Consider the following 17,896-nt stretch of genomic DNA (forward strand, 5'->3'; position numbering starts at 1 on the left):
GAGGCCAAGATGGGAGAATCACTGAGGCCAGGAGTTCAAGACCAACCTGGGCAACATAGCAAGACTCTGTTTCTACAAAAAAACAAAAAACAACTAGCTGGATGTGGTGGCATATGCTTGTATTCCTAACTACTCAGGACACTGAGGCAGGAGGATCACTTGAGCCTGGAAGTTTGAGGTTACAGTGAGCTATGATCATGCCACTGCACTCCAGCATGGGCAACAGAGTGAAACTCCATCTCTAAAACAATAATAATAATAATAATAATAATAATAATAATAATAATAATAATAAACTTGGTAATAATTGGCATTGAATACAGATGTAATAATTTACAGAGCCTAGGAAATTTGTCTTACTGTGCGTAGTGAAGAGGAAAGGAAAGTATAAAGCACAGAACAGGCAGAGAACCTTGAAATAGGTTAATGAGAGGACGTCTGTTTTTGGTAATGATATGTTAGGTTATTTAGATCAATCTCCTCTTGAGGACAATTTTAAAAGCTGGATGGGCCAGGCGTGGTGGTTCATGCCTTTAATGCCAGCACTTTGGGAGGCCGAGGCGGGTGGATCACCTGAGGTCAGAAGTTCAAGACCAGCCTGGCCAACATGGTGAAACCCCATCTCTACTAAAAAAAAATACAAAAAGATTAGCTGGGTGTAGTGGTGTATGCCTGTAATCCCAGCTACTCAGGAGGCTGAGGCAGGAGAATCCTTTAACCTGAGAGGCGGAGGTTGCAGTGAGCCAAGATCGCGCCACTACACTCCAGCCTGGGCGACAGAATGAGACTCTGTCTCAAAAAAAAAAAAAAAAACCTGGATGACATAGAAAACAATGAAGAATTAATAAGAAAGTGAGTAATAACTGGGCCAAAGTCAGAAGGCCACAACCCAGAGAAGTAAGCCCAGCACCCAAAGCTATTTGCCCTGAAGGCATTTTTAAGTCCTTTTTTCAATATTTTTATGGTGATAAAATATATATAACATAAAATTTACCATTTAAACCACTTCTAAGTGTACAGTTCAGTGATATTAAGTACATTCATATTGTGCAACCATCACCACTATCTCCAAATCTCTTCATCTTGGAAAACAAAAACTCTACACCAATTAAACAATAACTCCCTATTTTCCCCTTCCCTGGCCCCTGTTAGCCACCATTTTACTTTTTGTCTCTATGATTTTGATTACTCTAGGTACCATCTGTAAGTGGAATCATATATTATTTGTCTTTCTGTGACTGGATTACTTCACTTCGCACAAATGCCCTTAAGTTTCATCCATGTTGTAGCATGTAGTCAGAATTTCCTTCCTTAAAAAAGCTGAATAATATTCCCTTATATGTATATTCCACATTTTGCCTATTCATCCATCTGCCAATACACACTTGGGTTGGTTTCACATTTTAGCTATTGTGAATAACAGTGCTGTGAACATGGATGTAAAAATATCTCTTCAAGACCCTCCTTTCAGTTGCTTTGGTTATATACCCAGAAGTAGAATTGCTGGATCATATGATCTATTTCCCCCTCCAGACTTATTAAGGTATAATTAAAATTATATATATTTATGCTATATGGTCTGATGTTTTGATACCTGTATACACTGTGAAATGATTAAATCAGGCTGTTTAACATATCCATCACCTCTCATATTTATCATTTTTTGTGGCAAGAACATTTAAGATCTACTTCCTTAGCAATTTTCAAGTACACATTATTAACTATAGTCACCATGCTATACAGTAGATCTCCAGAACTTATTCTGTCTAACTGAAATTTTACACCCACTGACATATATCTCTCAACTCCCCTTGAACTCCACCTCTCCAACCCTTGGCAATTACCGTTCTACCCTCTGCTTCTATGACTTCAACTTTTTCAGACTCCACATATAAGTGAGATCATGCAATATTTGTCCTTCTGTGCCTTGCTTATGTCACTTAATATGATGGTCCTCCAATTTCATCCTTGTTGCAAATGACAGTATTTCCTCCTTTTCAAAGATTGAATAGTGTTCCATTGTTTATATATGCCACATTTTCTTTATCCATTTAACCATTAATAGACATGTAGGTTGATTCCATATCTCAGCTATTGTAAACAATGCTGCAGTGACATGGGAGGGCAGATATTTCTTTCACATACTGATTTTATTTCCTGTAGATACATATACCAAGAAGTGGATTGCTGGATCATGTGTTAGTCCTATTTTTAATTCTCTGAGGAATATCAATACTGTTTGGCATAGTGGCTATACCATTTTACATTCCCACCAACAGTGTATGAAGTTTTCTTTTTGTCTCCATCCTTGATAACACTTGTTATCTTTTTGATAAGAGCCATTCTAACAGGTGTGAGGTGATATCTCATTTTGTTTTGGTTTGGTTTTTTTGAGATGGAGTTTCGCTCTTGTTGCCCAGGCTGGAGTGCAGTGGCATGATCTCAGCTCACTGTAACCTCCTCTTCCTGGGTTCAAGTGATGCTCCCACCTCAGCCTCCTGAGTAGCTGGCATTACAGGCATGTACCACCACACCTGGGTAATTTTTGTATTTTTAGTAGAGACGGGGTTTCACCATGTTAGCCAGGCTGGTCTCGAACTCCTGACCTCCAGTGATCCACCTGCCTCTGTTTCCCAAAGTGCTGGGATTACAGGTGTGAGCCACCGTGCCTGGCCTAATTTGCATTTTCCTGATGATTAGTGATGTTGACCATTTTTTTTTATATATCTATTGGCCATTTGTATGTCTTCTTTTGAGAAATGTCTATTCAGGTCCTTTGTCCATTTTTAAATTGGATTATTTGTCTTCTTTCGTTTTTTTTGAGATGAAGTTTTGCTCTTGTTGCCCAGGCTGGAGCGCAATGGTGCGATCTCAGCTCACCACAACCTCCACCTCCCAGGTTCAAGTGATTCTCCTGGCTCAGCCTCCCAAGTAGCTGGGATTACAGGTATGCACCACCATGCCCGGCTAGTTTTGTATTTTTAGTAGAGACGGGGTTTCTCCATGTTGGTCAGGCTGGTCTCGAACTCCTGGCCTTCATTTTTGTGTTTTTTTAGTGGAGATGGGGTTTCACCATGTTGGCCAGGCTGGTCTGGAACTCCTGACCTCAGGTGATCCACCTGCCTCAACCTCCCAAAGTGCTGGGATTAAAGGCGTGAGCCACCATGCCCAGCCTTCTTTTTTCTTTTCTTCTTCTTTTTTTTTTTTTTGAGACAGTCTCACTCTGTTGCCCAAGGTGGAGTGCAGTGGCACGATCTCAGCTCACTGCAGCCTCAACTTCCCAGGTTCAAGCAATCCTCCCACCTCAGCCTCCTGAGTAGCTAGACTATAGGCACATGCACCACCACGCCTAATTTTTGTATTTTTTTGTAGAGACAGGGTTTTACCATGTTGCTCAGGCTGGTCTCAAACTCTTGGGTTCAAGTGATCTGCCCACCTTGGCCTCCCAAAGTGCTGGGAATACAGGCATGTGCCACCATGTTCAGCTGGATTATTTGTTTTCTTGCTATTGAATTGTTTGACTTCTTTATATATTTTGGATATTAAGCCCTTACCAGATGTATGGTTTGTAAAAATCTCCCATTTCATGTTGTCTCTTCACTCTGTTGTTTGCTGTGCCGAAGAAGCTTTTTAGTTTGATGCGATCCTATTTGTCTATTTTTGCTTTTGTTACCTGTGCTTTTGGGGTCATGTCTTTAAAAATATTGCCCAGACCAATGTCAAAAAGTTTTTTTCACCTATATTTTCTTCTAGTAGTTTTAAAGTTTCAAATATTATGGTTAAGACTTTAATCCATTTTGAGTTGATTTTTGTACATGGTGTGAGATTGCGGTTGAATTTCATTCTTCTGCATGTGGATATCAAGTTTTTCCAATACTATCTATTGAAGAGACTCTCCTTTCCCTATTGTGTGTTCTTCGTACCTTTGTTGAAGATCAGTTGACCATAAGTGCATGGATTTACTTCTGGACTCTCTATTCTGTTCCATTGGTCTATGTGTTTGTTTCTATGCCAGCAGCATGCTGTTTTGATTACTATAGCTTTCTAATATACTTTGAAATCAGGTAGTGTGATGCGTCCCACTTTATTATGTTCAAGATCGCTTTGGCTATTCAGGGTATTTTGTGGTTCCATATAAATTTTAGATTTTTTTTTTTAGAGAGGGAGTCTTGCTCTGTCATTCAGGCTGGAGTACAGTGGTATGATCATAGCACACTATGGCTTTGAACCCCTTGGCTCAAGGGATTCTCCCTCCTCAGCCTCCTGAGTAGCTGGGACTACAGGTGCATGCTACCACACCCAGCTGATTTTTAAAAATTTTTTGAAGAGACAGGATCTCATTTTGTTGCCCAGGCTGGTCTTGAACTCCTAGCCTCAAGCAATCTCCAACCTTGGCCTCCCAAAGTGCTGGGATACAGCTGTGAGTCACTATGCCCAGCCATGGCTAATTTTTTTTTTTTTTTTTTTTTTTGAGACTGAGTCTCGCTCTGTCACCCAGGCTCTGAAATGCAATGGTGCCATCTCAGCTCACTGCAACCTCCACCTCCCAGGTTCAAGCGATTCTCCTGCCTCAGCCTCCCGAGTAGCTGGGACTATAGGCACATGCCACCACACCCGGCTAATTTTTGTATTTTTAGTAGAGATGGGGTTTTGGCCATGACTAATTTTTTAAATGTATTTTTTATTTTTATTTTTAGAAACTAGGTCTCACTATGTTGTTCAGGCTGGTTTCGAACTCCTGGCCTCAAGCAATCCTCTCGCCTCAGCCTCTCAAGTAGCTGGGATTAAAGGCATGAGGCACTGTGCCCAGCTCTTCTTTCTTTTTTCTTTCCCTTTTTTTTTTTTTTTTTTTTCTGATGAGGTCTTGCTCTGTCACTCAGGCTGGAGTGCAGTGGTGTGATCCTGACTCACTGCAGCCTCCACCTCCCAGGTTTGAGCAATCCTACCACCTCATTTTCCCAAGTAGCAGAGATTACAGGCATGCACCACCACACTTGGCTTTTTTTTTTTTTTTTTTTTTTGATAGAGACAAGGTTTCACCATGTTGCCAGGCTGGTTACGAACTCCTGGGTTCAAGAGACTCATCCATCTTGGCCTCCCAAAGTGCTGGGATTACAGGCATGAGCCACCAACCCAGCCTGGAATTGCATTCTTGATTTCTTTTTTGAATAGATCATCATTACAGGTTGAGCATTCCAAGTCTGAAAACCACAAATTTGAAATGTTCCAAAATTCAAAAACTTTTTGCGTGCTGATATGACACTAAAAGAAATGCACATTAGACCATTCTGGATTTCAAATTTTCAGCTTTGGAATGCTCAACCAGTAAATATAATGCAAATATTCCAAAATCTAAAAAAAATCCCAAATCAAAACACTTCTGGTTCCAAGCATATCAGATAAGGTATATTCAACTTGTAATGTATAAAAATGCCACTGTGTGTATCTTGCAACTTAATTCATTTATTCTAATAGTTTTTTGGTGGAATCTTTAAGGGTTTCTATAAATAAGGTCATATCATCTGCAAAGAAAGACAATTACTGCTTCCTTTCCAGTGTGGGTGCCTTTATTTCTTTTTCTTGCCTATTGCTCTGGCTAGGACTTTCATTACTGTATTGAATAGAAGTGGCAAGAGAGGGCATTCTTGTCTTGTTCTTGATCTTAGAAGAAAAGCTTTCAACTTTTAACCATTGAGTATGATGTTAGCTGTGGGTCTGAAATATAATGGCCTTTATTATGTTAAGGGACATTCTTTCTGTACCTAATTTGTTCATAGTTTTTATCCTGAAAATATGTTGAATATTATCAAATTTTTTTCTGCTTCTATTAAGACAATCATATGGTTTTTAGCCTTCATTTTTTAAATGTGTATCACATTTATTGATTTGTGTATGTTGAACCATCCTTGCATTGTAGGGATAAATCTCACTTGTTTGTGGTATATGATCCTTTTAATATGCTGTTCAATTTGACTTGCTAGTATTTATTAAGGATTTTTGCATCTGTCTTCATTAGGTATATTGGCCTGTAATTTTCTTTTCTTGTACTGTCTTTGCCTGGCTTAGGTTTCGGGGTAATGCTAGCCATGTAAAATGAGTTTGGAAGCATTCCCTTCTCTCTCATTTTTGGAAGAGTTCGAAGATTGGCATTAATTCTTTTCTTTTCTTGTACTGTCTTTCTATGACTTTGGCTTCAGGGTAATGCTGGCCATGTAAAATGAGTTTGGAAGCATTCCCTTCTCTTCCATTTTTGGAAGAGTTTGAAAATTGGCATTAATTCTTTAAATGTTTGTAGAATTTACCAGTGAAGCCAGATCCTTGGCTATTCTTTGTTGGGAGGTTTTTAATTTTTAATTTTTATTTTTATTTATTTTATTTATTTTTATTTTTTATTTGAGATGGAGTCTCACTCTGTCACCCAGGCTGGAGTACAGTGGCACGATCTCAGCTTACTGAAACCTCTGCCTCCCAGATTCAAGCAATTCTCCTGCCTCAGCCTCCTGAGTAGGTGGGATTACAGGCGTGCGCCACCATGCCCAGCTAATTTTTGTATTTTTAGTAGAGACGGGGTTTCACCATGTTAGTCAGGCTGGTCTCAAACTCCTGACCTCATGATCTGCCCATCTTGGCCTCCCAAAGGGGAGGTTTTTTATTGATGTCACAAAATTACATCTTTGTTCATTGTGTCCAAAAACAAACTGAAAAATGTTAATGCATTAGTCTCTTAAATTATGTAGAAAACAAAAATGAAGTTGCAAACTGTTGCTATAATAATACTAGCTTTTATAATTGCTCATGTATTTACTTTTACTAAGATCTGTATTCCTTCATATGGCTTTATTATCTAGTGTTCTTTCATTTCAACCTGTAGGATTCCTTTTAGAACTTCTTATAGGATAGATCTAGTGATAATAAACTCCTTCAGCTTTTGTTGATCTTGGAATGTCTTCATTTCTCCCTGACCAAATATGTATACTTTTTTTTTTCTTTTTTTTAAGAGATGGAAGTCTTACTATGTTGCCAAGGCTGGTCTCAAACTTCTGGGCTCCAGTGGTCCTCCCACCTTGGCCTCCCAAAGTGCTGAGATCACAGGCATGAGTCATCATGCCCAGCCCATTTCTCCCTCACTTTTTTTTGAAACGGAGTCTCACTCTGTCACCCAGGCTGGAGTGAAGTGGCACAATCTCAGCTCACCACAACCTCTGACTCCCAGGTTCAAGCAAGTCTCCTGCCTCAGTTTCCCAAGTAGCTGGGATTACAGGTGTGCACCATCATACCTGGCTAATTTTTTATATTTTTGGTAGAGATGAGGTTTCGTCATGTCGGCCAGGCTGGTCTCAACCACCATGCCTGGCCTCTTCCTCACTTTTGAAGGAGAGTTTTGCCAGATGTAAGATTCTTAGTTGCCACTTTTCTTCTTCTTCTTCTTTTTTTTTTTTTTTTTTTTTGGCGACAGAGTATTGCGCTTTCACTCAGGCTGGAGTACAGTGGTGTGATCTCAACTCACCACAGCCTCAATTTCCAAGGTCCAAGTGATTCTCGTGCCTCAGCCTCCCAAGTAGCTAGAATTACAATGCACACCACCACACCCAGCTAATTTTTGTATTTTTAGTAGAGGCGGGGTTTTGCCATGTTAACCAGGCTGGTCTTGAATTCCTAACCTTGTGATCCACCACCTCGGCCTCCCAAAGTGCGGGGATTACAGGCATGAGCCACTGAGCCTGGCTGCCACCGTTTTTTTTTCTTTTAGCACTTTGAATATATCAGTGCACTGTCTTGTAGTCTTCAAAGTTTCTGATGAGAAATACTCTGATAATCTTCTTGAGGATTCCTTGTATGTGATGAGCTGTCAAGATTCTCTTTGTCTTTGGCTTTTGAGTTTGACTATAATGTGTTTTGGTGTGGCTGTCTTTGAGTTCATTCTATTGGAGTTCACTGAGCTCCTTGGATGTTTAAATTCATATTGTTCATAAAACTTGGGAAGTTTTTGGCCATCATTTCTTCAAATAATCTCTCTGCACCTTTCTCTTATCCAAAAGGATAAGAATCCTTTTGGAACTTCTGTAATGTGTATGTTGGTCTACTTGATGGTGTCCTTCAGGTCTCTTGGTATCTGTTCACTTTTCTTTTTTTTTTTTTTTTTTTTGAGATGGGAATCTCACTCTGTCTCACCCAGGCTGGAGTGCAGTGGTGGGATCTTAGCTTACTGCAGACTCCGCCTGTTGGGTTCAAGCAATTCTCCTGTCTCAGTCTCCTGAGTAGCTGGGACTTACAGGCGTGTGCCACCACACCCAGCTAATTTTGTATTTTTAGTAGAGTCTGGGTTTCACTATGTTGGCCAGGCTGGTCTGGAACTCCTGCCCTCAGGTGATCCACCTGTCTTGGACTCCTAAAGTGCTGGGATTACAAGCATGAGCCACCCAGCCCTGTTCACTTTTCTTCTTTTTTCTGTTTCTCAGACTCAATAATGTCAATTATCCTATCTTCAAGTTCCTTGATTCTTTTTTTCTGCCTGCTCAAATCTTCCTTTGAATCTCTTTAGTAAATTTCTCATTTTGGTTATTATTTTTCCATCTTAGAATTTTTTGTTTCTTCTTAGGTTTTCTCTTTATTGATACTTCCATTTTGTTCATGTTTTCTTATTTTATCCATGTTTTCCTTTAGTTCTTTCAGCATCTTTAAGACAGTTATTTTAAAGTCTTCGTAGTAGGTCACCATCTGGTCTTTCTCAGAGACAGTATCTACTAGTGTGCGTTTTTCTTGTTTTTGTTTTTTCCATTGAATGGCTCATATTTCCCTGTTTCTTTGTGTATCTGGTGATTTTTTGGTGAATTTTTAGATTCAAACTTTGTATGTCTTGTGATTTTGTGTTTTTTAAAAATTCAAACCAGGCTGGGTGTGATGGCTCACATTTTGGAGCCATTGCACTTTGTGAGCCTCCTAGCACTTTGGGAGGCCAAGGCAAGTGGATCACTTGGGCCCAGCAGTTTGAGACCAGTCTGGGAAACTAAGGGAGACCATGTCTGTACAAAAAGTAAAAAATAATAAAAATTCAAACTAGACATTTGAATCTAATAATGTGATAACTTTGAAAATCAGATTCTTCCCCTTGCCCAGGGTTTGCCGTTTTTTGTTCTTATTTTTTATTTTTATAGTCTGGCTCCATGCCAAGGATCACCCTGAGTTGCACACTTAAGGTCTTCTCAGGTTCTCCTCAGCCTATGCCTTTCCCTGGGCATGCACAATGACTTTCTAACTTACCCTTGATATGGAGTTGGTTTTGAATGTTCTATTCTTTAATGTCTGGATCCCAAAAACGGAAAAGAGAAGAATAAAGTGAGAGGTAGGGGAAGGATAACAGCCCTTTAAATCCCAAGGACATTACTGCAGCTGAAGGACGATGGTCTTGCAACAATGGAGGAGATGCAACAATGGCTGCTCACCTCAGTGTCTGCATCCCCACGATCAGAAGAAGCAATCAGCAATCACCACACAGATCCCTGATATTTGAAAGACATGGTATTTATTCCCCACATGGCTCCCATAAGCTACATGCAAGCTGCTTCACAAACATGTGCATGGATCCCAGCCATGAGGCTAACGAGTAGGGGATGCATAGCTATTGAGATAAAAGCTGAAATTGTCCAAAATTAACTGCAATTTACTGTCCAAGCCTTTCCCTGGAAGTTGCAGGCCTTCTTCAATGGACTCTAGAGTTCCAAAGTAGTACATCTGACAGATTCTGCCCATGTAATTGTTGTCTATATGGGGACAGGGGAGAAATAGTTTCCTATGGTTCTCTTCCACCTTCCAAGAATCTTTTTTTTTTTTTTTCTGATCCAGAAGAAACAGTTGAGAAACTGTGTTGCTGGCCATCTCTCAGGAAGGAGACAGAGGCAAGGTCCAGGGCCTGTACAATGTGTGTGTGTGTGTGTGTGTGTGTGTGTGTGTGTGTGTGTGTGTGTGTGTGTGTGTGTAGGGACAGGACTATCTAGTCACCCTTCTATACATCAAGCAGGGAGCTTGAATTGCTACACCCTCAAGTTAAAGATGAATCTCTTGTAGTGACCCAATCAATGACTCCAAGAGAGAGACTGGAAAGTCTTATTAATGACAAATGGCATGTTCTTATGAAACACGCTTTTAGTTATTTTAATTCAATAAGGGAGAACTCTTATCTAAAGTTAACAGGGGCATCAAAAAGTTACAAAACAGTATTTTCATTCAATATAACCCTGTATGTTGAGGCGTCATGGTGCTTTTAGCTTGCAAAAAAGAAACAAAATGGATAAACTAAGCTCCAATTAAGAAAAGAGACACTGTATTTGGAGCCTCCAGTTTCTATGAGATTCTAACCATTCAGTAAATGCTTCAGTTTTTGTCATTCTCACTATTACAGAGCAGAAGTATCTTAACACTTTCCTGACGGAAAAGGGCTGAATGGAAGCTTTGGTTACTAAGCTAATATCTGGAGAGGAGAAAAGAATGAGAATGGTTCCTTTATCTTTTTTTTTTTTTTTTCAACTCAAAGATGAAAGATCATGGCAGAAACACTAAAACAGAACCTCTTATTCTCCTATGCCAGAAAAAATATTTGATTTGTGGTGAGACTTTCTACCAATTCCTTCCAATTCAGTATTTTCTCTATCTTACGTAGGAAAGCATTACAAATCAGTATTAAAAGCAAGATAAATACTTTAGGTATGATTTGGTCAGGTCTTAGCTAGGTACCGAGGATGGAATCTCAGGTAACTCTGAGTCCTAGGACTTCATGTAGCCCATTTCTTTGAATGCTTTTTCTTCCTTCATTAAAGCTTTTTTGCTCCTTTTATGTGATTGGCAAAAGCAATAAGGGACAAGCAGCCTTTCTCCCTTTTCACTGACCAATTACGCAGTTATCAACATACGATTAAAAATTTCTTTCCACACTCCTGTAATCCCAGCACTTTGGGAGCCCAAGGCGGGTGGATCACCTAAGGTCAGGAATTTGAGACCAACCTGGCCAATGTGGTGAAACTCTGTCTCTACTAAAAATACAAAAATTAAGCCAGGCATGGTGCATATGCCTGTCATCCCAGCTACTCAGGAGGCTGATGAGGCAGGAGAATCGCTTGAACCGGAGAGATGCAGGTTGCAGTGAGCCAAGATCCCACCACTGCACTCCAGCCTGGGTGGTAAGAGCGAAACACTGCCTCAAAAAAAAAAAAAAAAATTCTTTCCAAATTTCCTCATAAAGAACACACACACATAATTTAAACTGATATTCCTGATATGTCTAGTGAGACCACTGCAAGTTAATAATGAGAAAATAAGATTTTCAAGTTAGAAAATTCTAATTCTACTTGTTACTACTGTGCTACTCAAAGTCTTAATTTCTTCATTTTCCTTCTTTAAAATTAGAAAAAGCGAGGTTTGAAATATTTTAAGTGGTATTTCATATCAAACCAGGCTATCAAAGAGGGTAAAATAGGGCCAGGCATGGTGGCTCACGCCTGTAATCCCAGCACTTTGGGAGGTTGAGGCGGGTGGATCATGAGGTCAGGAGTTCAAGACCAGCCTGGCCAAGATGGTGAAACCCTGTCTCTACTAAAAATACAGAAATTAGCTGGGCATGGTGGCACACACCTGTAGTCCCAGCTACTTGGGAGGCTGAGGCAGGAGAATTGCTTGAACCTGGGAGGCAGAGGTTGTGGTGAGCCGAGATCATGCCATTGCACTCCAGCCTGGGTGACAAAAGCGAAACTCCATCTAAAAAAAAAAAAAAAAAAAAATCACAAAGAGGGTAAAATAAACCTTAGGATCATGTTGAGTATTATTATCAGCACTTGTTTGAGACTAGCAAGTGACAAATTGTTGGCATTCCTATTTTATCAGAATTTAAGAGTTGGTTAAGACAAAAATTCACTTCACTGACATTAGAAAGTTTAGGGCTCGTGGGTCTAAACCTTCTACAAGTTGAAAAATCACTTGTTGAACCAATTCAAAGTTCTAATGTTTAGAAGGGCACAGGCATAGCCGGCCAAGGAGGCCACTGCCAAAACCAGTTAGTAAACAGGTATCTCAGGTTCAAATGTTATAGGTGGGCTGGGTGTGGTGGCTCATGCCTGTAATCCCAGCACTTTGGGAGGCCGAGGTGGGCGGATCACTTGAGGCCAGAAGTTTGAGATCAGCCTGGCCAACATGGTGAGGCTGTCTCTACTAAAAATACAAAAAAAGTAGCTGGGCATGGTGGTGCACGCCTGTAATCCCAGCTACTTGGGAGTCTGAGGGAGGAGAATCGCCTGAACCCGGAAGACAGAGGTTGCAGTGAGCTGAGGTAGCACCACTGCACTCTAGCCTGGGCGACAGAGTTTGACTGTCTCAAAAAAAAAAAAAAAAGTTATAGATGAACAGTGAGTTCACATTCGTTAAAGTGGTCATTTCCTACATTACCTGTTCAGCTATTGAGGTACCTTAAGTCTTTCCTTTAGGGGAATTTTCTACATCCAATTTTACATAACTCTGTACTAACATAATTAAAGTCAGAAAGCATATGCCATATGCTGCCAGATATCCTCTTAGAGACATTAGTAACTCTCATCAGTTGTCATGTATGTACATGAAGGTATATATTTTCTAATGTTTTTCTTTCTTAAAGATTTGCACAATTTCGAATTGTTCTTGGAGATTTTAATTTTGCTAGTATTCAGCAAGCCAATCCTATCTTGGGACCCATTTACTTCATCACTTTCATCTTTTTTGTGTTCTTTGTCTTGCTGGTAAGAATGATAATATATATTCCTTACATTTCTTACTTTTTAGAATAAAAAATAAAATTACTCATTTAGAATAAACTATTATTTCTGTTCAGCTGTCAGAGTACTTTACATTTATTAAGAGTTGTGTGGATCCCTAGTAATCCAGGTTCACTAGTCCAGTGACTGTTTTCAAGTTGGAGAATGTAATCACAGTAGTTAATTTCTGGGTGTTTTAGACGGGAATGTGCTAAATCCCTCACATAAATAATTGGAATGTCCCAAGTCTCTTCAGGCTGGGACAATGCATGCCACAAGTCATGAATGTGACCATTAATATTCTGCCCATATTGCAATGGCTTTTGGCCCTTACAGCTAAACACTTACCACGTTGTGGTTTTCAGGAGTTATCAGGATGGATCTCTCACATGCGCTCAGAACAAGTCTATTTGGGCTCCCTAACCAAGGAACCTTGCCTTTCTAGTCAAGGCATTGTACTGTCCTCCATGAAAACATTTTTTGTCAGGCATGGAAGTTATCCCCTGGTGACAGACAAGAGTCGTAGGGTGACAGAGCTGGGCCACAGTGAAAGGTGGGCTGGTGGGGTAAGAACATCCTTTCTACATTTGTGTTATCTGGACATTAGTACTTGCAGGAGCTGTAGTAAGACTGTAAATTTAAACAGTAACAACAAACATCCTTGGCTGGACACAGTGGCTCACACCTACAATCCTAGCACTTTGGGAGGCAGAGGCAGGCAGATCGCTTGAGCTCAGGAGTTCAAGACCAGCCTGGGCAACATGACGAAATGCTGTCTCTACTAAAAATACAAAAATTAGCTAGGCGTGGTGATGTACACCTATAATACCAGCTACTTGGGTGGCTGAGGCATGAGAATCGCTTGAAGCTGGGAGTGGGAGGCTGCAATGAGCTGAGATCGCATAACTGCACTCCAGCCTGGGCAACAGGGTGGGACCCTGTCTCAAAAACAAACAAAAAACGCCCTTATGAACACATAATTACATCATTCTAAATTTTCTTCCATTATGTAATATTAATTTGTGTATATATAACCAGTTCATATGCATTCTTTTACATGCTGCTTTACTCATTTGCCATAAACATATTTGCCCATACCCACACACTACACATTTTCTATTCTACTTTATTGTCTGCATAGTCATCTCCCCATTTTTGAGCATATGGGTTACTTTTAAAATTTGATTTTTTTTGTTTTTCCTTTTTTTTTTTCTTTTTTTTGAGACGGAGTCTTGCTCTGTCACCCGGGCTGGAGTGCAGTGGTGCGATCTCACTCGGCTCACTGCAACCTCCACCTCCTGGATTCAAGAGATTCTCCTGCCTCCACCTCCTGAGTAGCTGGGGCTACAGGTGTGCACCACCACGCCTGGATAATTTTTGTATTTTTAGTAGAGACAGGATTTTGCCATGTTGGCCAGGCTGATCTTGAACTCCTGTCCTCGAGTGATTCACTCACCTTAGCCTCCTGGGTGCTGGGATTACAGGCGTGAGCCACCGTGCCTGGCCTACTTTTAAAATTTAAATATAATTTTACCAACCCAAAACTTGTTAGTTTAAAAGTCACTAACATTTAAACTAAATTTTTATTGAAATAATTATTTGAATACTTATCCCTAGAATATGTTCTTGGCAATTATTAATGATACCTATTCTGAAGTGAAAGCTGATTATTCAATAGGCAGAAGGCCAGATTTTGAACTTGGTAAAATGATTAAACAGGTAAGTCAAATTTCTTTCCTAATCAGAATTCTAAGACAAATCTCATATAGTTTATCTTCTTGTAGTTTGAATACCACTTAATCCCAAGTGGTCATGCTCTCCCCACTCCCACCCCTTCCCACCCCCAGGGCTTGTTTTGTGTTTTGATCCAGTGTTACTCATATTCACATTATTTCATTATTACAGAAGTGAGATATGCTCTCTGACTTCAAAAATGTAGCCAAAATTATTTCAGAGTTCAATATATCAAATAGTTATTGAGTGATTTCCTAAATGCAAAGCACTGTTGAGTATTATAATAAAACCCTCTCTTCCTTCCGGAAAGTTTTTGCTCTGGATGCTGTTAAATTTCTATCAACAATCTAAACTCAGAACTTCATGTGTCTTGTCTTCCTCACTTTCCTGTTTCTGTTCATGGCAACACTATCCTCTCAAGTCACTCCTGGCTCAAAAACCTTGAAAAGAATTTGTTTCCTTGTCCCTTATGTAGTCTATTGTCACAGCATATGTATAGTTTATCTCTGTAGTTCTTGCTTACATTTGTGGAATACTTTAAATTCTAACTGCCACTAGATGAGGCTTTCAGTACTTTTCACCCAGCCTTCACTATGGTAACATTTCCTGACTATTCTAGCCTCTTCCCTGTGCCAGTCCAGATGTGATTATCCGTTTCCCTAGGCCTGTCAAGTCCGAATTCCTTACCTGAATATTCCAAATCCTCAAGTCTCACAGTCCTCACCTATCTTCATTAACTATAATTTTACTATAGTTTCTACCTTTCTGTCTCTATTTACAACATTGTATGTCCCGGCTAATTTGTTTTGTAACGCTTGTTCTCACTCCCTCCTCTGAGCCTCTGCTCAAGTCATTCTCTGACCCCTGAAATGTTCCTACAGCTCTTCTCTCTTGCTACCACTCTATTCTTCAAAAAGTGGAATCTGTCCTGTCCTCTTCTCAATATCTACCTCAGTTTGAGCTGTAGCAGTTATATGTGTACCAGTCACATCTCCCCTGCCAGTTTGGCCATCTCTGCATACCCCATGTTTCTAAAGCATAGCACTTCACAGAGAAGAGGTCCTAGTGCTGCAGGGTTAGTGGGGTTTACGAACTTTGTCCAAGACCAAAAAAACCGTTAAGCTATCCAATTAGTTTGCTTTTTTTCCACATCTTTTATCACTTGAATATGATGTTGGTTATATTCATTAAAAGTGTTAACATCCTTAAGGCAATACATGTTAACGCATTTTTTTTTTTTTTTTTTTTTTTTGAGACGGAGTCTTCGCTCTTTCACCCAGTCTGGAGTGCAGTGGCGCGACCTTGGTCACTGCAAGCTCCGCCTCCCGGGTTCACGCCATTCTCCTGCCTCAGCCTCCCGAGTAGCTGGGACTACAGGCGCTCGCCACCACGCCCGGCTAATTTTTGTATTTTTTAGTAGAGACGGGGTTTCACCTTGTTAGCCAGGATGGTCTCAATCTCCTGACCTCGTGATCCACCTGCCTCGGCCTCCCAAAGTGCTGGGATTATAGGTGTGAGCCACCGTGCCCGGCATGTTAACGCTTTTTAAAGATTTTTGCTTTTTCCAAGTTCCAGAGTAATGCCCCCAACAGAAGAACCCCTTTTGGGTTTTCACCAGCAGGCGTAAACCATATGTAGCAATGAGGTGAAAGAAGGATAATCATAGTATTTACCTCCACAGTCCGTTAGGGTAGCAATCCAGAGGGACAAGCATTCCATATTTATTTTACTTTGATAAAACATTAATAATCAAGGATATATTTTAATGAATTTTCAAACTATTTTAAATTATGTCCAGAGTTACAAAAATGTTCTCGAGAAATTCAGATTGAAGAAAGCTCAAAAAGATGAAGACAAGAAAACGTAAGATGACTTCTCTCAAATGTTTAACTTAACATTTTAAAGTTCTACATTATATGAGAACCTTATAAGGTTGTTTTTTTTTAAAATAGAGACGGGGTTTCACCATGTTGGTCAGACTAGTCTCAAAATCCTGACCTCAGGTGACCCCAAAGTGTTGGGATTACAGGCGTGAGCCACCGTGCCTGGCCATGAGTAAGGTTTTAATTGCAAAACAACCATCAACCTATGTGGCGATTCTAAATACACCCAGTACACCCAGGAGTGCCTCCTAATTTCTGAGGACATCATGAAATTCTAGCTAATTTAAAATTAATATAATGCCTGCCATCCTACTCAGAAAAAGCTGTAAGAGAAAGCTGGAGGGGACAATAAAATCCCTCTAAAAAGGTTAGAAACAATTTTAGTCTAAATTAAATGCATTTATTTGGCTACAAAAATAAAAACATTTACGCACAATACTTATGGACAATACTTATACTTACACTGTATTTACACTTGTATTTATTAAATGACTTTGGTGTCAAAATACTTCCCAAACTCAGAACTCTGGCAGTGGAACATAAACATTTTTTTCACAGTTAATGACATATGATACTCTGAAGAACTTGTTAATGATCATATTTTCCAAATAATTAGCATTATCAGGAATAAATTATTCAGATCCTTACTACAGATCTGATTGTACTTTATGGTGGCATTTCCTTTTTTATTGTCATTTGTCTCTGATTTTTATTTTATATTCTCAGTAGCAAAGGCATCGGAGATTTGGCTGAACAAGCCAGAAGAGAAGGCTTTGACAAAAATGTAAGATTTTAATTTTTTTCATAAACACAAGTGGTAGCTGTATTAGAAATATGCTCACAAAAATGCTCTGGTTAAGAATTGAAATGATTTGCTGTTTTTCAGAATAGTAATTGTCATCTCCAAATAAATCTCGCAGAATCTAGATCCTTTCATGTTTAGGACAAACCATTTGGATTTCAGACGCTTCCTCTCTCCTACCTGTACTCTCAGCCAGATACCTAATCCTACAGGTGTACACTCACTGTGTGAATATCACACTGGGTATTCATAGTGAGTATACTCTATGGAGATGATTTGATAACTTTCCTCTTGTAATCACTAATGTGATGAATTACTTTAACAATTTTGTATTTCAAAAATTGTAATATGTAACATATATCTGACAATAGCAGAATTTAAGGAACATCTATGTTCCTTAAATATACTATTACCACTACCACTTAAAAAAAAAAAAAGTGAACCATTGCTCTACTTCTGGTCACCACCTCTCCCCTCCAAATGCTCAGAAAGAAGGCAGCAGGGTCAGGAGACTATAATAAGCAAGCAAATAAATATTGAAGTTCTCATTTTCAGATAAAGGAATTATACAAATGGAAAGGCTGAAGGTGAACTTTGTGGTGCTGGATTGGAATCTAGATCTATTTGCGTACATACATGTATTTTCTAGCTCTGTCCAATCCACTATGAGGGCCAGAAGAAATGACACCCTAGTAGCAATGAGC

The 17,896-nt window shown here is 39.6% G+C and overlaps 1 protein-coding gene across 8 annotated transcripts in view; it reads left to right on the plus strand.

The window, feature by feature from the left end:
• The window catches only part of PKD2L2 (polycystin 2 like 2, transient receptor potential cation channel), a 50,734-nt gene that overhangs the window by 21,492 nt on the left and 11,346 nt on the right, over nt 1-17,896 (plus strand). For 4 of the 8 annotated variants that reach the window (XM_058441235.1, XM_058441236.1, XM_058441237.1 and 1 more), the window contains 4 exons: nt 12,638-12,758; nt 14,391-14,492; nt 16,306-16,370; nt 17,117-17,174. In XM_058441235.1, coding sequence (XP_058297218.1) covers nt 12,638-12,758; nt 14,391-14,492; nt 16,306-16,370; nt 17,117-17,174 — 346 coding nt within the window. The remainder of the gene's footprint in view (nt 1-12,637; nt 12,759-14,390; nt 14,493-16,305; nt 16,371-17,116; nt 17,175-17,896) is intronic. The other 4 variants (XM_032157984.2, XM_032157986.2, XM_032157988.2 and 1 more) reach the window with 3 other exon arrangements.

This window comes from Hylobates moloch, unplaced genomic scaffold, assembly GCF_009828535.3.
Source record: "Hylobates moloch isolate HMO894 unplaced genomic scaffold, HMol_V3 SCAFFOLD_6, whole genome shotgun sequence".
Taxonomy (NCBI): domain Eukaryota; kingdom Metazoa; phylum Chordata; class Mammalia; order Primates; family Hylobatidae; genus Hylobates; species Hylobates moloch.